Source organism: Chelon labrosus, assembly GCF_963514085.1.
Source record: "Chelon labrosus genome assembly, chromosome: 12".
NCBI classification, from domain to species: domain Eukaryota; kingdom Metazoa; phylum Chordata; class Actinopteri; order Mugiliformes; family Mugilidae; genus Chelon; species Chelon labrosus.
The window spans coordinates 24,102,948-24,130,327 of NC_140345.1; the positions used below are offsets into that span (position 1 = coordinate 24,102,948).

The following is a 27,380-nucleotide window of genomic DNA, read 5'->3' on the forward strand; positions in this document are numbered from 1 at the left end:
TCTGTTTTTTTTTTTTTTTTTTCCCTGTGCCAACGTCTGCCTTGAGTTTCCTGCCAGCTGGAAGAAACGTTATCATGCGGAGGGGGGGGGGGGGAATCTTCTCAAGTTTCAGTGGCTTCACAGACAACGTCCCTCCTTAAGACTCACGGGCTTTTACTTTGAAACTCTTTCCCAGACGCTCTCGTGGAGCTGCGCGTTCCCCTGGGAAGGGGAAGGCAGGGCTCGCGACAGCCTCTCGATCAATTTAAAGTTTTTCGGAGGAGAAAATGAGCGTATGGTGATGTTACCTGCAGCAGTTTGGACCCCAGACACGCCCTTTCAGTTAGAAAAGTTTTTTTTAATTTTTTTTAACTAATCCGTTTTTGAGTGATCCGCAACTTCAGGACCACCGGCTGTCCGCTGCCTGTGTGAGGATCCAGCAACTTCTTCCAGTCGGGAAGATGTTTGCACGATAAATGAGTTCTTCACAGAGGCTGGAGTGGAATGCACTCGACCAGGAACGCACACTATGGTAAGACAGGTTTTTTTTTTTTTTTTTTTTTGTTTCTTTACTCATCAGCAGTTTCTTTATCTGACAAGACGGAACAGCCCGAAAAGTTTGAGTTGAGCAAACTGCTGAGTAGGCAGATCTTATAGACCTGCAGGGTCCGGTTATGGCTCAGACTGAAAGGTTATCATCTGATGCGCTTTCGAGATAGATTTGTTTCAGTAATGCACATTTATTTCTGCGTTGTTTATCGTATGACCGTATTATATTGCAGCAGATGTGTCCTTCAGATTGTTTTTTACATTTCTGCATAAAATGACTCAAAACTTGAGCCCTGAAAGACAAGGTGAACATAATCAAACAAATGAAACCAGAGTATTATACCTGTGCATTTATTTATTATGAGTTGCAAAAGCAAGTGAACCTTTGTCTTCGGTATCTGGTCTGACCTCCTTTTTTTTTGCAGCGATAACATCAACTATACGTTTCCGGTAACTGCTGAACAGCCGTCTGCAGCGGCTTGGAGGAATTTTACTTCATTCCTCAGTACAGAACTGCTTCAGTTCTAAGATGTTGGCAGGTTTCCTCACATGAGCTGATTGTTTAAGGTTCTTTTTCAACATTTCTGTTTGAATAAGGTCAGGACTTTGACTTGGCCATTCCAAAAAAATCACTTTGTTCTTCTTTTATCATGATTTTGTAGAACAGCTTGTGCGCTTGGGGTTGCTGCTGCATGACCCAGTTTCTCTTTATATTCAGCTTCATGGACAGATGTCCTTATATTTTCTCTTAGAACTGGTATAAATCAGAATTCATTTGTCCATCAATGGTGTCAAGTCTCATTCAAACCAATTTTACTTTGGTTTCATTCATCCACAAAACATTTTCCCAACAGTCTTCTGGCTTGTCTGCATTATGTTCAACAAACTGCAGGCAGGCAGTTTGGACAACAGTGGCTTTGTCCTTGCCTCTCTGCCACGCACACCATGAATAAACAAATACACATGTGTAATATGTTTCTAATTTGTTTCATTTGGAATTTCTTTGTCTACTTTCAGGGCCTGTGTAAAAAAACTCAGCTGATGTTTTGAATCATTTTTGTGCAGAAATGTAAAAGGGCGCAAACACTTTTAAGCGGCAAAGTACTCCACTCCAACTAAAGGTCACAACCATCAATTGTTTGTTTTTTGAGCCATGATTTCTTTAGCCTATGATTAGTTTCCTGACCAGGTAGTTGTGTGTCATCCGTGGATTTGTCTGTCCAGCACATACATATTAATTTTTCACATTTAATTGCACATTCTCAAATGCAAAATAGAGTTTGACAGAATGGCTGCAACTGAACAGAAAGGAAATGCACTCACCCCGAGTTTCTTTGCAAACTACAGTGTCACCTTCCATTTGCATTCTGCCAAGTTTTCTAAAAAGGGGTAAACTTTGAGCAGAGTCACAAGAGTGTTTTCCTCACCATCAGGCTGGTTATCATCTGTCTTTTAAAAGGAGTCCCTATAGTTTCACGTTTCAAATTGGTTCCACATGTAGAGCAGACAGACTCCAACTGCCACATGGAAACCAGAGAGGAAACTCTGCCCATTCTTCCCTTCTCTCCTCTCCTCTTCTCACTTCGTCTATATTTGGTAGCTGGAATGTAAATAACCCAGCCTATCAGTCAAACTATGTTGATGTAGGTTGTGCATTTCACTGAAGGTGAAGTTTACGGGGCCCACGTTGGAATTCACTGCTGGGCACACAAAACCTCTTCAGATCCACAGTATAACCAGTCCCTCTATGAAACACACCGGGGACTGCTGCTCATTGTGTTCTCAGCTGTGCTTTCCTGTTCCTTTTCGCTCCACGTCTGCGTCTGTGTGGGAGAGAGAAAGAAAAATAGAGGGTGGACATGCTTGTACTGATTGCACCGATAGAGTCTCCATCAGCTGAGCTTGTCCACACACACACACTCCCTTAACTTTCTCTCTCTCGTGCACACAAAGCTGTTTTTGCAGCACTGGGACCCAAAGTTCTGCAGTCGCACCAAAAACAACTCAGCTCTCCGCTGTTGTGCCTTTACTAGGTTTAAATGGCCAAACTTCAAGGCCATCGCACATGCAGACACATGCACATATAGATGCAATCTGTAAATAAACACAAAATCTCATTTATCTTGGATAATATACACTATTCGCAAAGGGCAACAACCCTACATATATTCCAGTTAAATAAACCAAGCGATATTAAATCACAGGAAACGTCAATGTTATCATAAACTCAGGTTTCTGGCGATAATGAATGATTTTGCTGAGGCAGCACACTGGCCCTGGTCCTCAGGCACACTGACCCAGACGTCCAAACACCCACACACATTTATGGCATAGACACAGAATTATTTACCGCCAGGCATCTACAGCTTGAAGAGTGTGGATGTAGCATCAAAGTGCATGAGTGGTTTCATAAAAATACATTTAAGAGGCACGGCTCAATGATTCAGACTTATAAAAAAAAACGTAACCATTGTCTGTTAGTATTGTCATTAATGTTGTGTTGTCAAATACACCGATCAGGGATAACATTATGACCATCATGACTCATCAGAGAATAGTCATGGGCTTTCTGAGGGTGTCCTGTGGTGTCTGGCAACAGTGGGGGCCTTTTTGGTTGAGGGGAGGGTCCTCTGTGGATCATCCCACAGATACTTGATCAGTTTGGGATCCAGTGAATTTAGAGGCCAGGTCAACACCTTGTGCTGTTCTTCATGTTTTTTTTTTTTTTTTTAGTTGTTCCTAAAGCGTTTTTGTGTGTCTGTCTGTGTCAGGCTGCATCCTGCTGGGGATGGCTGCTGCCATCAAGGAGTGTCATTGCTATGGGGTAGAGGGGCCTGGTCTGGTCTAGGTGGGTGCTACATGTCTAAGTAACATCCACGTGAATGAATGCCAGGTCCAAAAAGTCCGGTCAGTAAACAAGACTCACGTTATCAAGTGAAAATCATCTTCAAAAAGAGGTTGCTTTTCAGTGGAGAGACCAGGTAGCTGTGATGATGCTCATTCAGATTCTAATGCTAGTTGAGTACGACTAACAGAGAGGGGGGCTTTGTTCAAACACCCGGTTTGGATATGATAACATTAACGGCTCCAAATGAACAGGAAGAACCGGGTGCCAAAATTAACACTGCAGTGAGCCAATGTTGAAAATATCCCGTCTGTCACACCGGCTAGCCTTAATGGAATGCAGGCCTTATTAATGCTTTGCTCCCTGCCTGCAGTGACTTGTCAAAAAGGGGGAGAAAAAAAAAAGGTGAACAAGGTATACCATTCACTGCAGCGATCATCAAGACCTCATTTACATTCATTATTTTAAAAAATAAAATGATTCAAATGTGAACCTAATTAGAACCAAAACAAAAATGTCCACTAACAGCACCATATGCATAATAATCACAATAACATGAACCATTCTAGCTAAATATCCTAGTCCATCCAAAAAATGAAGCATTCAAACTAAACATGCTAGTCCATCTTTAAAAATCTGTTAACACTGGAGATACAGCAAACTTTTGTAAGAAGACTTTTAAATTAAATTTAAATTTAAAAGAATTTATGGGTTTTGCATTTGTACTCAGGAAAGTGGTCAGTCAGGGTTTAATAAAGATCCACTAGCTTGCCTTAACTGATAGCCAACAACTGGTGCATAGCCAAATCGTTCAAGGTGGAGCTCACGGTCAAGAGTTTTTGTTTAAACCCAATAGTTCTCGACAAATACATGCACTGTTGCACCTTCAATCAATGCTAGTTTTAAAGATGCCTCCTTGTCTCCCTCATTCTTAACACACTTCACCCCTGAGTCAGTCAGCGTACAAATTAATGCATACTAATACACACTTAAAACATGTAGACGCTAATGTAAAGTTCCTGTAACTTCATATCATGACAGTTTGATGATTATTACCAGATGTAAATACGATAATTTGAAATTTACACAACCAACAGGAATAAAAGCTTGGATAAGCTCTATTAAACTAGTTTACAAGGGTTGAATACCGTATTTATTTTAAGGTATTTTAAGGTATAATAAATTGCCCAACAGCCATGATTAATTTGACCGACTCAACTATGAATTTCAATAAGTGTCTGAGCCTTATCCCACTGGCCTTAGGGCAAATAAACCGGTGACAAGGTAAATGAACGATGCTTATAAAGCACATTTACAAAAACAGCAGCCAAGCGGTGGATCATGTGCCGTGTGCGTAGAAGAGAAGGGCTGCTGCTTTGAGGTGTTGACTTTGCAGTGCAATGACACTAGACAGAGAACAATAGTAACTTCAGAGACACTTTGCCTCCCACTCGAAGCATTGGGAGCACAACTCTGAGAGGGACGCTGTCCACACACAGCCATCTGCTGCTCGTCTCCGTGTAGAGGTGGCTTGTGTATCGATGAACACTCATGACGGGCCGTGTGAATTGTTTGAGAAAACCAAATAGTGGGCGGCGAAAGAGAAAGACAGGGTCGGGTGAGGAGAAGGTGGAGAGTGGGGCGTTTGGAGAGACTGTACAGAACGACAGGGAGAGTGCGGTTTAGGCCTCAGCGGGACATAGACAGTGTGTAGGCTACGTTGGTACGAGCCAGTCTGTTTTGCCAGTCAGGTTCATTTTTGTTTTTACTTCCCGCTTCACTTTCAACAATGGCGACTGAAACTTTCGAACCTCCTCAGTTAACCTTTCCGGGATGTGTTCCATCTTTATTGATCCAAGACAATCAATTCGAAAATTGTGGAGATGGAGGAGCAGCCGGAAAAACTAAAGCGGAAATATGCTACTACCAAGCGGACCAATCACAGCTCTTGCAGTCTGCGAGCCTTCTGGGAAGGTGCACATCAGGTCATGGTGTTAGGGTCTGCATAGGTTCTGGGCTGTTGCCATAGCTACGATGTCAAATTGACGCACAAGCCTAAACCGCCTATGTCCCAATGTCTGAGGACTACAAATGGAAATGAGTTTCTAGCTAAAAACGTCCTGTTTGCACAACGTGATGTATTTGTACCAAGTGTTCATTAACTTGCACTATCCTCACCAAATAAACAAGTAAGAAAATAAATAGCGCGTGAATAAGTTTGGAAACTGCAGTGTTTATAGCCACTCTTCATAGTGGACGTGTTATAACAGCTCAGCACTAACAGCCATTTGCTTTATGATGCCTGATGGGTTTACAACAGCTGTGGTCCCCCCCATCCCCTCAGAGCCTTTGGACAAGAAGAGAGAGCCTTGTAAAAAAAACAAAAAAAAAAAACAGTGCTGAGTAAGAATGTCAGTTTCCTTATGTTAGTGTGTATGTGTGTGGTCAGCTTGTTCGTAAAAACGACACCTGTGAGGGTTTTGTGTCTGGAGGTGAAATATCTACAAAGTCAACGTAGGAAGCAGAATCAATAAGTGAAAGCGAAAAACAGGAAAAATAGAAAAACATGTTCTCCCTCTGTCTGCGTGGGTTCTCTCCGGGTACTCCAGCTTCCTCCCACCATCCACAGGCATGCTAGTTAGGTTAATTGGTGATTCTAAATTGGCCGTAGGTGTGAGTGTGAATGGTTGTCTGTCTCTCTGTGTTAGCCCTGAGATAGACTGGAGACCTGTCCAGGGTGTACCCTGCCTCTTGCCCAGCTACAGCTGGGATAGGCTCCAGCCCACCCGCGACCCTCCAGAGGACAAGCGGTTACAGAAGATGAAAGAATGAAATAGAAAAACATGCAATGTGGAAAATATTTACATTTGGCAGCTACTCTATGAGGCTGGGCAGATCTGGCTGACCGGCAACGACATTTGAGGTTGAATATTTGTTGGTGTGTACATATATCTACCTGTCAGTCCTCTGGCGTTGTCTACGAGGGACGTAGTTGTACTGAACTACAAAAGCGATTGCATTGGAATAGTTTTTAAGTACAAAATATACAAAAGTAAAAGCACTTTGAAATACTCAGTTACCTCAGAATTGTACTTTACTGCATGACTTGGGTAAATGTACGTAGTTACTGTCTACAACTGCAAATTTCCAGTCACAAAACTGTTTATAGTTCTATAGCTACTCATTTGTTGACTAGGTCAATAAATGAGCAGCTGTAACCTAAAGTGCCACTGAACCTCTAAATGTAATACCTGTTAAGTCTCTGGAGAGCGACCAAGAAGTAACGAAGCCGTGCAGCATTTATAATCATGATAAGGTTGCTGTGCCCTCGAATTTGCATTTTTATCTACAGTTTAATTTTGTCTTAAGCAGACGTAATTTGGCTGCCGCCCAAGTGTACTCTCTTTCTCGTGCATGAGCGAAATTATTTTGAAATGTCAGCCTCGGTTATCTTTTGGCTGCCACTTCTCTCGGCAAACATTCGCTCTCATGCATCACCTTCCTCCTCTTAGGAGAATGGAATGTGTGTCGGGGAGCAGAATCGACCACGTGTGCACTCCCGCTGCAGCCATATGGAGCAAAGAGTTTTGTGCCACAGAGTAATTACTTTCAGAGCTGTGATCTGATGTCTGGGATTCATTCCGCACGCTACAGATGAAGAATATAAAGCACTGTATTACCTTTATTCATTTGCCAAGGGGAAAAATCAAATCTGTTCGCTCACAAACGAAGCTTCTCATAAACAGAGCGTCCCCCTTTCAAGGGGAGATTGGTTTTGGGACTCCGAACAGAAAGAGATGTTTTGTGGCTGCCTGCGGTACATATTTTGACATCATTAGGTAGCTTTTAGAAAATGGGCAACAATGAAAGGCAGATGGATCTTTTTCTTTTACAAGAATGCTCCTCATAGTCAGAACGGTCAAACCTTGAATTCATCAACACATAGCCATAAATCTGTAGAAGACTGCACTTGTAAAGCATTTTGTGTTCATACTACTCCTCATCAAAAGGACTTAATAACTACATTCCCGATTTATCTCAACTGATGACTATAATCATAACCCATTTACTAGGGCTGTCACCTTTGCATTCAGTTTGAATGCACATTATGTTTGGCAAAAAAAAAATAAAAATATGATGCGGTTGTAATGATGGGTGTTGCCAAACTCTTCAAACAGAATGACCAAATGACAGTTGCAGTCTAGATCTTTTTGGAGTTTTTGATTCAAGATTCAAAGAGGAAACATGTTTCCCTGTACAATGAAATTCTTCTTTTGCCATCCACCCAAATGCCTAACAATATAAAATCTTAGAAACAGAATATAAAATGGTACATATAATACAAAATAAGAAATAGGTGCAAATTAGAGTGTAAGCAGAAACTGAAAAAGTGAACAGTGCATAGTATGACATGAAGTAGTCCATGATTATAGACTTCTTCAGTCTGCATTTCACGGTTTTGTAACTCCGTCCAGAGGGTAGAAGTGTGAACAGTCCATGCTGGATGTGGGTGGTGTTGGAAGCAGCTCTCCTGTGGATTCTGCTGGTAGATGCTCTGCAGAGAGGGCAGTGGAGCCCTCCACTCTTTACTACTCTCTGCAGGCGTTTGCGGTCTGCGATAGTAGTGCTGCCATACCACACGGAGATGCGGCTGATCGAGATGCTCTTAACGATGCAGGTGTAGAAGTTGGTGAGGACCTTAGGCGACATACCGAACTTTCTCAGCCTCCTCAGGTAGTACAGCCGCTGTTGAGCCTTCTTGACCAGCTGTGTGGTGTTCAGTGTCCAGGTGAGGTCTTCACGTGTGTGACACTTTGACATGTGCGACCTGCAGAAAATGCTTGAAAGTATGTCAAATGCCTCACAGTTCATCCACAGGTTGGCTGCATGTGACTGCAAGTACTGTTTAGAAGAGACTATGAATGGTAGCAGTAGTTGGCTCACAAAATGTCAGCACGCACATGATGGGTTCATTATTATCTGGGCAGTTCCAACGCCAGGTTTTATTAATACAATACTGACACAGTATGATGAGTTTTAAGTATTCCCTCTGCTTAACCACAGTGCAAATAACTTCCTGTGCTTTGAACTTAATGTAGCACATACTGTGGTTACTTAAATAACCTGGTTTCTCTGAGTAACCTTACTATTAAAGAGCATTTGTCTAAGTTAACTTGCACCCAAATGACGGGAGCACATAATTCCTTTTACAAAGCTCAGATTGGCTTGGTTGAAAAAACAGATAGTTTGATTAAATTCACCTTTACAACAAATATCCACAATATATGGTAAAATATTTGCATCTTAAAACTAGGCACGATAAGCAGGAGCAATGAATTATTATGGATGCAAGGTTTCTGTCTGAAACAACTAAATATTTGAATGAGAGATATTTACTACTGTTTGAATTTTAATCTAGCTCTGATTCTGTTTAGGCTGTTTACACAATGTGTAGACTCTCTCTTGAGCTCTTCTCATGAGGTCCTCATTTTATACCTCTAGCTGTACTGTGTTACTCCTTTTCTTTCATTAATATCTAAAGATGGTGAGTAGGAAGAGGAGCTGTCAGGCTTTGGCGCTGTGCATGTGACTGGAAACGAGGCCTGATGTTTTGTTCCACTGTAGAATGTAAGCTACAAAATGTGAGCAATTTATAGTCGTTCCTGTTTAAATGTTTACAGGAAAACTAGTGAGTTTTCTGAGATGCATGACTCAAAGTGATCCTGCTCCCGTTTATCATTACTGTCGGTCACACACGCACAGAACCGTACCCTACATGAACATGTATGCCGACAACTATGCAAATTAGAGAATATGCCATAACATGCACGGTGCACACGCCGCTCACAAAGCATTTACTCTCCCCCACGACACACTCCCGCACGTTTGTGCTGTCAGCGACAGGCTGCCAGATTGCCCACTGTCACAGTCCAGCTACTCAACAGACACATGATGGCAGACAAGCCACCGTGCAGACAGACCACACACATACAACCACAAGACAATGGATGACAGCTGGTGCCACACAAACAGAACGCAAAAAGACGGATCCCTCCAACTATCTTGCTCCTGTTTTCTGTCCAAGCATGGGAGAATAGTCAATAATTTATTAAGCAGTTTAGCTATTAGCCTTTAGCAGCATGACGCCCATATGTTTGGGGTCGCACAGTGCAGATGCTTCACAATAAACGCTCTCTGTTGGTGCTGAAAAACTATTTGAGTGACTCCTTTATAAAATTTGTATTCATCTAACTTGCCTGAGTGTCTAGCTTGCATCTTGCTCCGTGCTCTCTTCACCAGTCAGCTGCTAACTTTTTATTCATCAGTGCAGCTTTCACCGCGGCTGTGCTACCAGATGAGTCAAAGCGGGTTGATGAGTTCACTGTTACAGGATGAGTTAATGGTCATTAACAGCCCTGAAATGAGAAGTGCTTTGACTGGATGTTTCTGCTGAGCGTCATGTAGAAGGAAAGCAGTAAAACAAATGTTACTCGATTGATGAGAACCCATTTTTAAACGTGGGACAGATTGAGGGGCCCCGGGCCAAACATTTGTTGTTGGGCCCGTAATGACCACTGTGGTACATGACAGTTTTATTATATCCCCAGAAACTTTCCACAGTGCTGAAATGTTCAATTGAGCAACCCATTAATAATTTAATAGAAAATCTAATAAAAGAAAATATATACGTTTCTAGTTTCTTAAAATATAAGCAGCACTAGTTCTTCAGTTTTCTAGGATACTATTGTCTTAAGCTGAATTCACCAGTTTCGACTGGTCAGAAGAAACTGTTCAATTGAATATTGTTATTTGGAGCTTCAGGAAGTCACTACTGTCATTGTCAAACTGCAAAATTGAAATTGGCACTACTTGTGTTTCACCCAAATGCTACCCAGTCCACAACATGCATGAGTAATGGCAGCCTGGTGAGACAACAAAACAATACCATACCAAGTAACGGCTGTCACGTTACTCCAGTGATAAGGAAATGTTTTTTTTTTTTTTTTTGCCCAGTGTTGAGCAGACCACTGTGCAGCGTAAAGTTTGTTAAAAGTCTATTAAAATGCAGGGAACCTCTACACCTCTGTTATGAATGATCACTAAAGACACCATAAGTGGTCTGTCTCATTAGTTATGACATCCTTTTAAAATATCCTCTCTTTATAGCTGCTAACTGACTAAATAAATAATAAATCCAACCAAGAATGATGATTGTGAATCCCCACCTGAATAGGCTTTGTGTAATTCTTCTTAAAGGGGAACTATTGTTTTTTACAACCTGGATCTTAATTCTGTAGTTGTTCTGACGATATTTAGATGTGCGTGTATCCATATAGTGGGAGTGACTGGGGCACCGAAACGCAGCCTCAAAATAACGCATTATCTGCCGCAAAACTCGTTCATTTCACCAATATTTTGTTATGATATGCTAGTGCTATTCCCCGTTGAGTCCGGAGTTACCTGTTATCATCATTCAGGGTCTGTAGACTGACCCAGATTTTCGCGGCAGATAATGCGTTATTTAGAGGCTGCGTTTCGGTGCCCCAGTCACTCCCACTATATGGATATACGCACATCTAAATATCTACAAATGACACAAAAGTTATATGGGTGAGTAAATGATCGTATTTTATGCCAGAAATAAGGTCCAGGTTGTAAAAAACAGTAGTTCCCCTTTAAATACTCTACTGTGCCCTAAAAGATGTCAGTGTTTATTTGCATACAAAGTGCAAAACTGTGATTAGATCTCAAGTGCTGGCTCAAGATGCATGTAGAGATGGCTTTTAACGCCATGCATCCCTAATGCATGCTTTGAGCAGGCCCAGAATCCTTTATCAAGACCAGAGCCGTAAGATGGAGGTAGAACCCCCGTCACCGTTAATAGTGTGCTTCAGTGGAGCAATTCTGTGATTACAGCAGTTATACAGACAACTAGTTGGGATGAACCAGACCTTTCCGTTTATATCTGGTGCACCTGGCCTGCTTTCTGGCCTGACTGATAGTCCAGTCTTTGTGCACACCAATACAGTACTCTCAAAATATTGATCTTCATCGGAAACATTTAACCTTCCTCTCAGTGGCGCAGGACATCCCCTAGATGATTAAATCCATTTTACGCTTCACCGTTGTAACTTGATTTAACGAAAGCTTTCCAGAGAAGAAAGTTGCTGACAGGAGAGGAGGAAAGTGGACTGCTCACGTTTCACTCTACAGGAAGAGACGTGTTAGGTTTCTTCTTCAAAGAGGACTCCTGTTGGTAATCTTTAGATATAAACCTTTCTAAAGGCCAGAATTAAATTATACCTAAATCAGTGTGCACTACACGGTACATGGTTTTAATTGCTGTGTTGAGGCGCATGTAGGGTGAAGTTCTTACTTGCCAGTTCACTTTCTTCTCCATACAGAAAGTAACTGTCTAGATGAGTCATTTCCAGATGTGTGATATTAATTCCTGTTTGTGTGTTGTTCCATAACTCACTGATCCATTAGTATCCATTTGCCGAAGGCATGTTCGCCCTTTCCCTAAGACTGTAAATACATTAAGATTATTGCTTACTTCTATCCTCTTTCTACACTATAGCATCCTCTCCTTTACTATATTAATACAGTGTCCTTCTGTACCATACAGCTACCTCTGTTATTGGGCGCTGACCAGGGAATATATTCTGCCTTTCTCGTAGTGTGTATGCACGGTGCAGAGGCGGGTGGAAAGGAACAGGTGGGTGGAATGGCCGTTTCATGCAAATGAGCCAGCACAAGGCGAGGAGATGACATTTTGTTGGAAACTTTAGTTTTATCATCCTTCAGGTGTTCCAAACTCCACGTCTGCTTTTAACTGCTTATTCTTTCCCTCAGGGAACGCTAAAGGCATAGTGGAAATGCACCAGGAGAATAAAATAATCTTGTAACATATAAGTAAATACACCAGTTGGCACTTTGCAACTGGTAAATCGATGCAGTTAATGTGACTGTAGGCACAGTTCCAGTGAAGCATCTGCACTGAGCTGTGGATTAGTGCTGAAACAGTTCTGTATTAAGTATGGAACTTGTGTTAGGATGTTGTAACTTGAAGGGTATACTGTTGTTGTTTTCACATAAGACATAGGATTAATTTCGCAATTTTGTTATACACCGATCAGCCACAACATTATGACCGGACAGGAGAAGTAAAAACACTGACCATCTTGTGACAATTCAGTGTTCTGCTGGGAAACTTTTGGACCTGGCATTCATTGGTGTGGATGTTACTTAGACATGTAGCACCCACCTAGACCAGACCAGTCACCCCCATCTTGTTGGCAGCAGGATGCAGCCTGACACAGGCACACACACAAAACGGCACAAGGTGTTGACCTGGACTCCAAATTTACTAGATCCCAAACTGATCAAGTATCACTGGGTTGATCCACAGAGGGTCCTCCACTCAACCCATAGGACCCAGAGGCCCCCCTGCTCGTGTTCCCAGACACCACAGGACACCCTCAGAAGGCCCATGTCCATTCTCTAAGGTAGATGTCTTCAATACAGGGAGAACATGCAAACTCCATATAGAAGGTCGGCCTGGATTCGAACCCAGAACCTTCTTGCTGTGAGGCATCAGTGTTTTACATCAATGTTTTACATAAAGTGTAAAAATCTCTCCCTATGCTCTTATGGAGAGCTTATTCTTCTTTGGTTGATTTAAACCCAGCAGCCACAGCACAAATTCAACAAACTGAAAGTAACCAACATTTTATAAGAAAACATCTTTCTTCCTCTTCCTATGGCCGCTGCGCTCCCATTATTATCTCTGTAGAAAAATAGAACGGTATCAGGCTGTGATCTCTCAACTCATTTATTTTTCATCTTTCATGTGCTGTCATCATCCTCCGACTCGGGCACATCAGAAAATGAAGTGAGCAGTTTTCTGAATGCAGTCTGTGTCCTGGTACATCAGATTTACTTTTGCTGCGGTGCTTTTGAATTTCTTTCATCTTTCTTCTCGCATCCTTTTGCTTTGTTTGTGCGAGAGAAAAAGAGGATCTGACCACTTTCATTAAGGTCCCCTCTCCACTGACAAGCTGCACACACACACATTCTCTGTTCCAATCATTCGCTTCTACAAGACCTGCTTAGATGTTTTGATATGCCTTTTCTCTCCTCTCCGTCTCTTCCCTCTTTCAACACTCTTCACTCTCCTTTCAACGTGGTCAGTGGAGCAACAATATCAGGCCAGGTTTGAATCAAATGTCTCAGTAACTGGAACCAACAGTAACGTTGTTGTTAGGATTAACTATAAAAAGCTTTGTTGATCCTTTCTCTCTTATTCTGGACGTCATCTAGGATCAAAAGGTTTAAATTTGTGCAATACGTTGGTTTATGTACAATATGTGCAAAAATTAGACCTTTCCCTGACGCCCTCACAGGTGAAACATAACGAGAAATTTATCATTCTGGTCCAGCAGATAAATATGCATGAATTGGTATTTTAGTCTATCTGATAATTCTTTCTGCAATTAAGTCAACTGTTCAGTTAAATTAAATGAACTTTTAAAGCACAGTAACACTGTCACTTTCTATTACATCTGTTGCAATCACAGTCAATTTAGTTTGACCTCTTAAGTCCAAGGGTGCTGGAAGGTTAAGCTTGCCTAAAAAGACAAAATAAATCAGGAATAGCTCCAAAACTGTCAGGTTCATATGCATCCTATGGTCTCTATGGGTCGGTACGACTTATGGGTGATTACTGATTCTTAAAGCAAACAGGGAACTCCATCTTCCTCCCACTGTCCAAAGACATGCTCGTTAGGTTCACTGGTGATTCTAAATTGGCCGTAGGTGTGAGTGTGGATGGTTGTCTGTCTCTCTGTGTTAGCCCTGAGATAGACTGGAGACCTGTCCACAGTGTACCCCGCCTCTCACCCGATGACAGGATAGGATAGGCTCCAGCCCACTCACGACCCTCCAGAGATTTTACGACCAAAACCAGAAAACAGAAATAAATGTACCACTGCACCGAAGTACTCAGTTGTGGTTGTTGGCTTTCACATCAAGCAGGATTATATAAAAATACTTGATGAATCCCGAAATATTTTTGCTCTGCGACATACTGGCATGCAAATTTAGCTACCAGGTTTTCTACCATAGAGACGTATGGTGTCAACTTGCATAATGTGAAAACGTATTGGGCACATTTACTTGACTTTTGCAAGCAAATCCACTGAATGGAAGGATTCTACCGACATTAATAGACCCCAGTCCAGACTGAACGTTATCAGTGCTGTGACATGCTCTGACTTCCTGCCTCTCTCTGTTTATCTCACACACAATCTGCATCTTCCGAGGTTGAAGCACGGCTGTTGGTGGATAGATGACACCCGTGAACACATGCATGATGTCTCGCTCTCAAGGGATTGCGTGTCTCTCAGATTGAATTAAACCAAACCGTGCTAACTGATTATTCTCTGAGTCTGTGGATCCTCTTTGATCCAGTTGGAGAGATGTTCTCTGCTTGGGCGGGGGATTGTGTGGGTGTGTAGATGTGTTTATGAGTGGGTCTTATGTATGTATTCATGCGTGTTTGCTTGCTGATAATTGAAGCTGGCACAGACAGAGACCTCCTGACCTCATATATTTCAAACATGATTCCAGCTTTGATGGCTCTATTAAACCAATCACAGCTACTGTATCATTTCAACTACTTTGTGTAACGTCAGCTCCCTGACGTCCTAATTCTAACCTTTTATCGTTAATATGGCATTAAACCGTCTTTTCTTTCTAATATGTATTCATTATTCAGTAAACAAATTACAACAGTGCTTCCCTCTACTGCTTCTCTGCTATAAAGATGTTTAGTTACCTTAGCTACCTTGCAACGATACAACCAAGTAGTTTGCCTGATGCACCTTTTGCAGAAACCGTTTAATTCCTCCTTGTTGGTCGAATGCTTTGGTATTTTGATATTTCCTTCAATACTGGATGACTTGAGATACTGTTTGGGAAGTTCATGATTGGGTTAAATTTGGATAACTTTGTATTGACGCGGCTGGCGGCACAGCAAGAAGCCTCACAGCAAGAAGGTTCTGGGTACGAATCCATTGGCCGACTGGGGCCTTTATGTGTAGAGTTTGCATGTTCTGTGTGTGTCTACGTGGGTTCTCTCCGGGTTCTCCGGCTTCCTCCCACTATCCAAAGTCATGCTCGTTAGGTTCATTGGTGATTCTAAATTGACCGTAGACTGGAGACCTGTTCAGGTTGTACCCCGCCTCTCGTCAGATGACAGCTGGGATAGGCTGCAGCCCGTACAAGACCCCATTCAGACTGAACTGTGCCATCTCCGGTGATCATCAAGTGTTCCAGCAATTGTTTATGGATGCTGCTTCCCATAATATGATCACACCTCAGGCTCAGTACATCAATACTTTTAGTAACATACTCTAACATACTTACTACATCAGTGCATTAGCATAACAGATGCAATTTAGCACTAAACAAAGTAGCTATGTTTTATTCTGAGCAAAGCACACGCTGTGACCACATTTTAAGCAAATCTACACAAGTAAATAAACTCTTTGTGCAGGCCACTATTGTTGTACAAACATTAGGAGCTCGTTCATTCAGACGGTGCCGCTAATTCTCCAGGCAGAGCCTTTAAGTGTTTGCAGATGAAGAGGGCGGAAGGAGATGATGTAAATGATTACAGAAAAAAATAGAAGGAAATATGACACATCTCTTAGACATGTGGATGCATGGTGATTGGTGATTGGCCAAATCCCAGTTAGTTAGTTCACATTTGTTTTGACAGTCCATAAAGTTGGAGTTTGTTCATCATTAGTGACACAATGTCAAATTTTGTAGTCACAGTACTGACTGATAGATATATATACCAGTCATCACCCTACTTGACAGACATGTACCATCCTGTTCGCTGTAGCCGCTTGTCCTCTGGAGGGTCATGGGGGATGATGGAGCCTATCCCAGCTGTCATTGGGCAAGAGGAGGGGTACACCCTGGACAGGTCGCCAGTCTATCGCAAAGAGACAGACAACCATCCACACTCTTATGCACACCTTGTATGTCTTTGGACGGTGGGAGGAAGCTGGAGTACCTGGAGAGAACCCACGCAGACACAGGGAGAACATGCAAACTCTACACAGAAAGGCCCCAGTTGGCCGGTGGATTGGGACCCAGAACCTTCTTGCTTACACCACTGTGCCATCCTTAAGTAAAGTTAAGTACATCATTAAGTGCATTTGTTCTAGCCATGTAACGCTAACTACAGCACAGATGGCTGGCTAATGCCCTCCCAACCTGATGGCCAGTTTCCACTTGTTGATGTAAAGACCTCCATCTGGTATGTTTAAGTTCCCTATAACAGCTCTGTTGGCTTTATGGCAGCGTTAAACACGGTTTTAGACACACACCCCTCATTTGTGTCGGCACGCTGCTCTCTCAGGGTTTTTTTCTTTCTTTTCTTTCTTCTGCTGTTGCTTGTCCTGTCTCTTTATACAGACCGATGAAAGGTCTCAAAGATGAGATGGCATAATGAGACAGTTTTCCGCCTCCAGACATCACCGCCTCACCCCCCTCCCCTCCCCTCCCCTTCCTCTCCCCTCCGTCCTCTCCTGGGGCTAGCTGGCTGGCTGCAGCACCTGTTGCGTGTCTCGACCTAATGCTGCATACCTCCCCTGCAGCCCTCAGCTGGGAGAGAAGAAAAGGAGGGAGGTTGAAAAGAAAGAGAAGTGTGTGTGTGGGGGGGGGGGGGGGCTGGGGAGCTGTCAGGTAGTCAGACACCTGGCCTGTCAGAGCGGGCAGAAGGTTATTAGGGTAGGATGTGTGTATGTGTATGACAGATACACATCTGTATAGTGTGTGTGCGTGAAAGGGGGAGCTTCTGGCCTTCAACTGTCAGAGCAGCTCAATGAGAAGAGTGGAGCCAGACAAAGAGGCAGGAACACAGACACAAATAACATGTCAGGAGGGAAAAAAGAAAACTTGGAAAGATACCAGGTGGAAAATGTTTTTAGTTTAGCAGTGTTTTTTTTCTTTTGAAATAACAGAGTAAATGTTAAAATAATATAAACTCTGTAAGCTTGTGTCTTTTAAGGATATGTGATCCTTACAACAGTGTGTCATCTCTGTGAAATTAGTGGTTTCGCTGTAATTTCTGTCAAAGTATTTATTCTGCAGATCAAGGTGCGTGGCGGCCAAGTCCAAACACAAGAAACCTAAAGTACAGCCATGCACGCCGCATGAAAAATACGTCCTGTTTCTACTTCCCATCACTCTCTCTGTTTCTCTCTCTTGAATTCTTCTGCAGAGAGGTGTTGAAGGCAACAGCACACTCCCCTGTTGACACTTTCACACTAAGCCGAGCTAAGCCGCACATGCCTGGACGCTAATTAGCGACACTCAGCCAAAGCGAGCGCAAACTCGGATGAAAGGAAGCGGCTGCACACCGCCGAGGGAAAACAAGAGTGAGACGTTTGCACATTAAGATACAGTGACTTGTGAATTGGTTTTGGTGATAACAGCAGTTGTTTTAATGTCAGCTCCCTGCATGGAGCCACTGTTGTGCAAGGATTTAGGGATGCATGCTGGATGTTGGTGCTGAGCAACTGAGTAATGTAGAGCCTTTGTTGTCGCAGGAGCCTGAAGAGAAATGTTCATTGTATTTAAATTTAGACTGCATCTTTGTTTTTTCTCACACACACTCAAAAATGTATGTAGATACTTCAAATTCTTCAATTTAAAGTCAGTGATATCTTAGGTACTATAGAACTGGTCAAGCCGACGATGGCGGTGTTACGTTGCATAACCCAAACACAATGAGACAGACATGTGTAACAACTTCATTGTTGGTTTAACGCTCAGAGTGCTTTGCAGCAGCTTCGTTTCTTGAAGCAGCGGGCAATTGCTTTCACTGAAGAAAGGGCTCTGAAAAGCCATTGTATACTACCTTCCGCGCACCAAACAGCGGGCAGACGCAGTTTGAGACTAGCTGGTTACACAGTGGAGACATTAACAGGTAAAGAGACACATATTTTCTTCTTCAGTAGCTGGTGACAATACTGGAACCCACCAAGAATACTAAAGAGTGAATGCTAGACTTGTGGGTTTGAAACTGTGGTTATAGCAAGTTAAACTAATTTTCTCATTTCAATATCTGGCTTCACTATTGCCTAACAACAACAGTCTTACATGATTAGTGTCATGAGATGATAATCGCTAAGTTAGCTCAGCGTTTCCCAGTCTGTGTTTCACATAATGCAATCGGTGTTTGCACCAAATGACGAAACACAACAATTTATTGTGCAATGGAGAATGGACATGGGCCTTCTGAGGGTGTCCTGTGGTGTCTGGCAACAGAATGTTGTTAGTGGGTGGGGCCTTTGAGGGGAGGGGCCTCTGTGGATCATCCCACAGATACTTGATCAGTTTTGGATCTAGTGTATCTGGAGGCCAGGTCAACACCTTGTGCTGTTCTTCATGTTCTTTTGAGCTGTTCCTAAAGTGTTTTTGTGGCTGCATCCTGCTGGGGATGGCTGGGTTATGGCAAGGAGTGTCATTGCTCTATGGGGTGGGGGTGCCTGGTCTGGTCTAGGTGGGTGCTACAAGTCTAAGTAACATCCACATGAATGAATGCCAGGTCCAAAAGCTTCCCAGCTGCCACAAGTTGGTCAATGTTATTTACTTCTCCTGTCAGTGGTCATAATGTTGTGGCTGATTTGGTATCAACTATAATACTAAATAAATATGACACATTTAAAATAAAATAAAGTCGCTGCAACCAATGCCAGGACAGAGAGCCTAGTGAATGTGTAAGTTAATACGCTTATGATGTTTATACACCATATTTAATATTTAGGATTAGATGAGATTATGATTAGATTGAGTATTAAAAGTTTAAAAGCTTAAAAGTTTTAGGTTTTTTTTTACCTCAATGGTGCAAACATGTGATGTTATGCACGTGACTCTGTTAACATAACCAGTTACGTGGCAGGTTAAGAAAGTTATGATATTGATATTGAAATCCAGGATTAACACTGACATTGCTAACCCTAAAAAATGTATTCATTAGTTCCCAGTAATAACACATCTTGACCACTAGGGGAAGCACACACACATTAAACAGCTAAAAGACTAAAGAGAGTTGTAAAAATAAACTCACCGGCTGCTCCACATGCATCCACACATACGCTGCTGTTCCAGGTCACATCCAGCTCTGTGAATCTCTCCTGCTGGGCGTGCACTTTTAATCCGGCCGTAGTAGTAGTTTAACCGTGTAGGCCTAGTAGGACTTTATACATCGTCACAGAGAGGCTAGGTCAATACGATGACTGCTCCATTGTGCCACTGGGATGAGGCTGTGAAATCCACCCAAGTGCTGTGAAATATATAAAAAAAAGACATTTAGAGCTTAGTAGGGACTGCCAGTCCTCTTAGCAATAATCTCATATATTTAGAGTAATTCACCAGAGTCATACACTAAACGCAAGTGATTCAGTGACATTAAATTGCAGCTCCTTCGACCAATAACAGGCTGATAGTGAAGCTTCTGTATAGAGTACCATAGCGCTGAAGATAACATTAGGTGCTTTGGTGCTTTGACACTGGTTAAATATGTACCATATGAGTACGACACACATATCTTTAAGTCTTCCATAGGGACTGTTTAAGTGTGTATAAAATGTCAGGCGTCTCTCTGCACAGGGGTCCTCCATTCCTGGGGAAGAATAATGGGATCCTTTCACAGGTGGTGAGATGTGGGAATGTTGCTAACAGCTCCTGAGATGGGAAAGACGTCTCAAGGGCCTGAAACATTCCTTCACTTGAGTAGGGGGAGAGAGAAGATGATAGAGAGAGAGGGAGCAGTCAGCAGCAGAGAGGAAAGGAGAGGAGAGGAGGGGAGGCAGGTATCTGGGTCAACCTGGCAGCCGTTCACCTATGGCTTTACTTCTAGGCGAGGGTAAAAAGTGGGGCATTCAGATAGAGCCCACACTGTTCGGGTTCATGTTGCAGTTGCTCGTGTCGTTCGGGCATGATTCCAGCTGGTGGGAATGAAAGGAAGCTTCGTTGCTGGGATAGATGGTCAATGTTACCTCTGTTGCTGTTTATCTTTCCGCTGGTAGGCCACCCTGTCTGTGGAAGAGCTGCCAGCCTGTTCTAAGACAACTTTGTTTGTGGTCTCAGCTCAGATGGCTTCTGTCACATGGACAAAAAAAACTCCTGAAAATTGGACAATAAATACTTTGACACTATTGTAGTGTGATTATGTGGATGTCAGCTTCTTGCCGCCTCTGTTTAAAGTCATCAAACGGGAGGAGTCGAGTCCAAGGTAATAAAAAACAAAAATGTCTGCGCTTTGAATTTCTCCACTTTATAGAGCTCTTAGTGATAATACAGAGAGCCATATTGGGGCAGTGACAGCACACTGTGTGAAATATGGCTCTTGCCTCTTGCTGTGCACTGCGTGCAGCCGGCAGCGCTGAATTATGGGCATGCCGCAATCGTATTGGTCTCAACTGGATAAGTCCAATTCTGCTGAAAGCTACTGGAAACACACAGCTGACACAGGCTTTATATTCTACATATTCAGATTTGTGCAGCACAATCCAGGGTGCTCTTGCCCTGATCCCTCTTTGTTACAGAATTCCTAGTTTTCTCTCATTTCCATTTTGGGTAATAAAATGGTGACTCAAAAGGTCACACATCACTAACAGAACTGAGCAAAGCACAACAACGAGTGCCAACTTTTCTTTTCTTCTTCCATTTCTTTGCAGCGTGACTCACATTTGCTTTTCACATGACAGAAAGAAATCTCAATGTAGCCTTTGGATAACCCCACAGGAATCTAAGTGCTTTATTCTGTTTAGTATCCATGCTTCAAATCAAATTTATGATCCCGCTCCATTGTATTTGTGAATGTGCTGGTCTCACTCTGCCTTCTGTTTTGTGTTTCTTTTTTTTCCTGCAGGCCTGGCGAGTGTGGTCAAAATTCTGCTGTGGTCAAAAATGGATCCTCCTCCTTTCCCCGCTCTTCCTTCTATTTCTCACGATCTCCATGATGACGATCACTCTTCCCCTTCCTTTGCCACCCGCTGACATCGACCGGCGGTCTTCCCGAGCCCTAAGCTCCGCCGAGGAGTTTAGATCCGGGCCGCGGCTTCTGGAGCCCCCTCCAGCTGCCGCCTTCCAGCAGCCACTCGGTCACATCCACAGTGGCGTCTGGAGAACGGACGCCGGAAAGGAAACTTCTAAAGTCCCACTTAAACCTTTCAGGGACGCTGCTGGTGACGACAAAAGCAACATCAAAAGGAGTAATAATTCCCACAAATGCAAAGGCATCGCATGCAAAAGAAAAGAGACGGTTGGCGCCATCAAGCAAACCAGTCATCACCATCCCCATCTCCCTGGGTTTACAGTCAACAACACAAAGCCAAAGCATAGAATTAAGCCAAGCAACCACAGTGCTGTGGTGAGGCACGCTGCACGGACCTATATTCATCTTGAAAGGAATAAATCCACACCAGAACATATCCCCGCTCCAGCAGATACCATAATAAGTGAAAGAAAGTCTGTAGGCAGACAGGCAGGCAGATGGGGGGATAGACAAATACATGGCATCCATACAAGTGCGAAGCTTGCAGGACACCACCAGGCTTTGCAAAAACACAGACCAACAACAAAGCACTCTGGGAAATCTGACAAAGTCAGTAAGGAGAAGCATGCTCCAAAAAAGCCTCTCGGGGATCTAAAAAAACGCCATAATCCCTGTGAAGATCCCTCTGAAGTGAAGAAGAATTCTGCGTCGCTGGACCGTGGGGAAGCTTTGTCCAAACCCCAGACGGGCGTGAAGAAAGATGACAGCGAGTGGTGTCAGAGCTTCAGAGAGCAGGACTTCCCGGACAGTGACCAGAGGAGGATGCGGATTAGCGCAGATCTGCAGGCTCTTCCCTGGCTCAGCTCGGATGACATCCAGAAGATGGAGCTCCTTGCCGGGGGTGAGGTAGCCAGCAAGGCCAGGGTTCCTGCTCATGGTCAGGTGCTGCAAGTGGCGTTGGATCCTCCTGTACACCAGCAGGTATGCAGTTTGACGGCTTTTGATTTCAAATTGAGGGCTCTTTGTTAGACTAAGTAAGTCTCTTAACAACATGACGGTGACCATCTGCTCTGTGCTGAACCACCTCAGTTCTTATTAAGTGTTTATTTAGCAATTAAGTAAGGGAAGAGATATTAGTCTCTTAAATAAAGCAAAGCAATGAATACATCCCAGTATTGTAAACTGAGTAAAAAGCATTTTACAGTATAACTATATTCCTCTGTCACAGAAACCGTCACTAACAAGAGATTCACATCAGCACATGACTGGACGAGGACATACAGGCTCCCACAGCGAGCGCTGCAAGCAGGGACACTGCTCCCTGGTCAAACGCACCGAGGACTGGTTTGAGGTGTTCGCCTTCCACCTGGACAGAGTACTGGGCATCAACAGAAGCCTCCCCGCAGTCCTCAGGAGTTTCCACAGTGACATTCTACCATACCGGTACACCAGCGGCATCCCCAGACCTGCAGTGTGGTGGGACCCAGATATTCAGCACCTCGCCGACAAAGACAATGACCAGAACTCAGTGCCGCTCAGCTGGGACCAGTACCAGAAGCTGCTACAGGCTGGATGTGGGCGCAGTTCGGACCTGAGGTCAGCTCCCTGCGTGGGAGTCCAGCACTCAGAGTGGGGGAGACTGGCTCTCTTCGACTTCTTATTGCAGGTAAGAGAAAGGATTTTTCTCAAGCTGTGTTTTTATCTATAGGGGAGAGATAGAGTCACACACGCAAGTAGAATAATCTTTTAATATTGGTCCAAGATTATAATAAATGTTTTCCAACCGAGGAAGGGTTCTCTAAGGATTGGTTGATTGATTGCACAGTTTAACCTTCATAGCGTGAAATAAAGTTTTATTGCTGCTGTCACTTTTTAAACTAATAATTCCCCCAGTTTTGCTGCAGAGATGCAGTGAATAGATATGAATGCAGATCAATGTGGCATGTTGAAAGCAAGTAATGGCGAGCGGAGGAGTGGGAGAACCCGAAACGCCTCCTGCATCAGTTTAAGTCGCATGCATGTATGGGAGCATTTTGGTTTCCATGTAAAATATGATGATGAAGGAAGAGACGAAACGGTTTTAATGGCAGGCAAATGTCTCCATAGCAGGGGACAAGACTGAATAGAAGTCTGCAGTCTTTCCAGACATCATAGATGGGCTATTGTGTTTAGGCTTCCATTTTCATTTTCTTTTTATGGTTGACCTTCTCCAAAGCAAAGACTGCTGACACTTTTGTTCATTTACACAGTTCTGGCCTTGGCGGTCGTAGCTGTTAGTTATCACTTATCAGTTGCCAGCTAAATTATTGTTACATGCTAGGCAGCTAAGTTGCTTACTAGACAGTAAATTTTAATTCCTAATATTGTGTAGGTCTCCCTTGTGCCTCCAAAACAGTTGTGACTCATCAGAGAATGGACATGGGCCTTCTGAGGGTGTCCTGTGGTGTCTGGCAACAGAATGTTGTTAGTGGGGGGGCCTTTGAGGGGAGGGGCCTCTGTGGATCATCCCACAGATACTTGATCAGTTTGGGATCAAGTGAATTTGGAGGCCAGGTCAACACCTTGTGCTGTTCTTCATGTTTTTTTGACTTGTTCCTGTGTCTGTATCAGGCTCCATCCTGCTGGGGATGGCTGCTGCCATTAAGGAGTGTCATTGCTATGGGGTGGGGGTGCCTGGTCTGGGTCTAGGTGCTACATGTCTAAGTAACATACACATGAATGAATGCCAGGTCCAAAAGTTTCCCAGCAGAACACTGAATTGCCGCAAGATGGTCAACGTTATTTACTTCTCCTGTCAGTGGTCATAATGTTGTGGCTGATCGGTGTATAACAAAACTGCCAAATTAAACCTATGTCCTATGTGAAAACAACAAGCTGCGGCTGATCAGTATATATAGTAATTGGGCAGAAGACGATTTAATAAAAGTTATTGCTCCAACACAGCTGAAGGAAACTTGAGATCAGGATGCTTCACACACTTGAGGAGAAACTGCACAGAAGGTCTTCGCTCTAGCTTAGTTGAGAAAATGGTGGGTTAACAGGAGGAGTCTATTCTTCTACAGAGAACTGGATGTGAGATTTTAAATGTCAGTTTTAATATCTGTCTGCAGTAATACGGCGCTAACAATAGCCTAGAGGGATTGAATGCTTACCGTTGTCTGACAATATTGTCAGCGGCTCAACGTCCTTGTAGACCTGTCTGATCTGTCCCACTCATTGGTTAAATTGGTTGTTTAAAATGCTGAATATCAAACACATTCGGCTGCTAGATGATCTGTGCTGATTTGTTGTCAGATTGTGGGGTGAATAAGTCAGCTCCTGTGGTCTGAGCCCAGTATGATGAGTTATCCTTTATTAAAATGAGCTGATTTTGCTGCAAAATGTTGCTGTTTTGATGCTGAAACGACCTCACCTGACGCAGAAGTCAACCTCATCAATCCCTGCTCTTCCTCCCTCATCATTTCTTTCTAAAACTCCGTCAGTCACCCCCCCCCCCCCCCCCCCCAAAAAAAAACAAACTGATTTCTGCTTGGCTAGATAAAGACGGACGAATGTATTAGGCTGACATTCGCTTCACAAAGTGCACAAAGCACAGAGCTGCACAAACTGGTGCTTTCATTTGCTCAGTGAATAGGAAGAGAGGACACTCGCTGAATGAGAATGACACGCGTCTGGTCTCACACTCACAAAGACACGCAGGAAACACACACCAGATGTCCTTGCCGGTCGAGATGTCGAATTTAGGATGTAATCAAAGATTCAGCACATTGTGAAAATGTGATAAGTTTCAGCGTAGCAGCCATCTGATCGCACACATACTGTAAGTATGATAAAGCCATTTGTGGACATCCTCCCACTCCTAATGAGGATTACAGGAGAGCGGCAGTGGTTATGGTATGCGGCCGAGGTAGTTATATGCAGCAATTAGACGCTATCCTGTTGACAGGTTGTTACGCTCACAGTCGGAAAGGCATCTAGTTAATTGTGACCCAACAAACCACATTTAATGGGCTCTGGTTAATGAAGGGCTGCGGGAGAGCTAATGTGGAGTATGTATAATGCACAAACATTGATTATCTATATATATCTGTGCACACAAGTCTTTATACATGTGGAAATGAGGTGGCCACTGGACAGAATATTTAATACTGAGCGGACTATTTTTGAATTTTTACAGAGATAGACGTCGGTCTTATCTGAGTTTTGCAAATGGGAATTTTCTCCATTTTTTATCAAAGTGCACTGGAAGCCTGCAAGACGCATCTGCTATTCCAATGTTGATGCGGTTGTGTTGTTAGTGTTCACAGGGTTTGTCTCGGTTTTAAATGTCTCGGCCGTCAGCAATTTGCTGCGTGTTTTTGTTCTGTTTTGTCTGTTTGTTTTAGTTGTTTGGAGGTAGGGTATTTTATTCTAATTTTATTTGAATGGTCTGCCGAAGACTTAAACAACCCCGTTCTCGTGCAAACGCAACCAACACAGAGTAGAGCCAAATGAATCAGTGCTCAGGATCAGGTTTGAAGCTGCAGCTGCTGTGATGCATGCGTTAGTCAGCGTCATTTCGGCTCAGCCACCAGGCAATCAGAAAAATCCTTGGTTGTGAGTACACTGGCCCCAGGCTGGAGGCTGGGGGCGTTGTCTTTTTAATGTTGTCTCAATTTACACTCATATCTTTGCTTACGGGCGGCACAGCAAGATGGTTCTGGGTTCGAATCCATGGGCCGACTGGGGCCTTTCTGTGTGGAGTTTGCATGTTCTCCCTGTGTCTGCGTGGGTTCTCTCCAGGTACTCCAGCTTCCTCCCACCGTCCAAAGACATGCTGGTGATTCTAAAGTGTGAGTGCGAATGGTTGTCTGCCTCTCTCTGTTAGCCCTGCGATAGACTGGCGACCTGTCCAGGGTGTACCCCACCTCTCGCCGCCCGATGACAGCTGGGATAGGCTGCAGCCCCCTTGCGACCCTTCACAGGACAAGTGGTTACAGAAGATGAATGAATGAATGAATGAATCTTTGCTTACACTGATGATCTATGGGTTTCATGTCTAGTAATAAGTGTCCGGTTTTGATAACGAATGAAATTATGTGAGAATGAATGAGATTGGGCAGTGATGTCTTTATCTACTAAGGATGGATCTTTAACTGTTTATCTTCCCGAACCAGAGTTTTAATGTTATTTAGAAAGCCCAAGGAACAGGCCCTGAAGGCGTACAGCTTTGGCACCATTTGTCCTGCCAGAAGAAATACGTGGCAATTCGACTGAAATGATTACAGTGATGCTCTGCGTCTGACTTTGCAGCACGTTTGTGCAAAGGCTCGGGAACCATGACAACACATTCCTGTTTGTTTACTCCTGATGGGAGCGGTTACGTTCAGTCGCTCGAATCTGCATACAGCATGTTCATGTTCACACTACGAAGCAGCGACTACAAACACTGTGAAGCAACCAGCTGTGTGTCTGTAATTCTGTTTACACCACTGGAAACAGTGTGTGATTATCCAGAGGAAATGGTGTTTGAGTTCCTTCAAAAATTGTTTTTGACAGCTTTGATGGAGCTCGGGATGCAAATGATTACGCTGTGGGAGTGTGGAATCGGTGGGTGACTGTATACTGTGCACTTGCCTTGTTTGACTAGTTTGGTTGGACTGTGGTGCTGCATTGTATGAAGATTTATTGACTGACATATACACATACACGTTCTGGCTTTCATCACTGCAGAGGACAATACAGACACATTTATTTCCTGGGGACGAGTCCAAATGTAACCTGTAGCCTATAATGTATATTGCATGGAAGTGTCAAAGGTCATTCAGGGGGAAGCAGGTGGGACTTTGGAGGGAGGCAGAGTTGTTTGTGTTCAAGTTTTTACTACGTGCTGTGCAACATGCCCGAAAGGTAAGAAGTGCTTTGAGGACTGGTTGAAGTGTATGG

The 27,380-nt window shown here is 43.4% G+C and overlaps 1 protein-coding gene across 1 annotated transcript in view; it reads left to right on the forward strand.

The window, feature by feature from the left end:
• The first annotated feature begins 214 nt into the window (after positions 1-214).
• Positions 215-27,380, forward strand: part of gask1a (golgi associated kinase 1A) — a 41,404-nt gene continuing 14,238 nt past the window's right edge. The window contains exons 1-3 of the mRNA XM_084557979.1: positions 215-511; positions 21,330-22,436; positions 22,684-23,121. Coding sequence (XP_084414105.1) covers positions 509-511; positions 21,330-22,436; positions 22,684-23,121 — 1,548 coding nt within the window. The 5' untranslated portion in view covers positions 215-508. The remainder of the gene's footprint in view (positions 512-21,329; positions 22,437-22,683; positions 23,122-27,380) is intronic.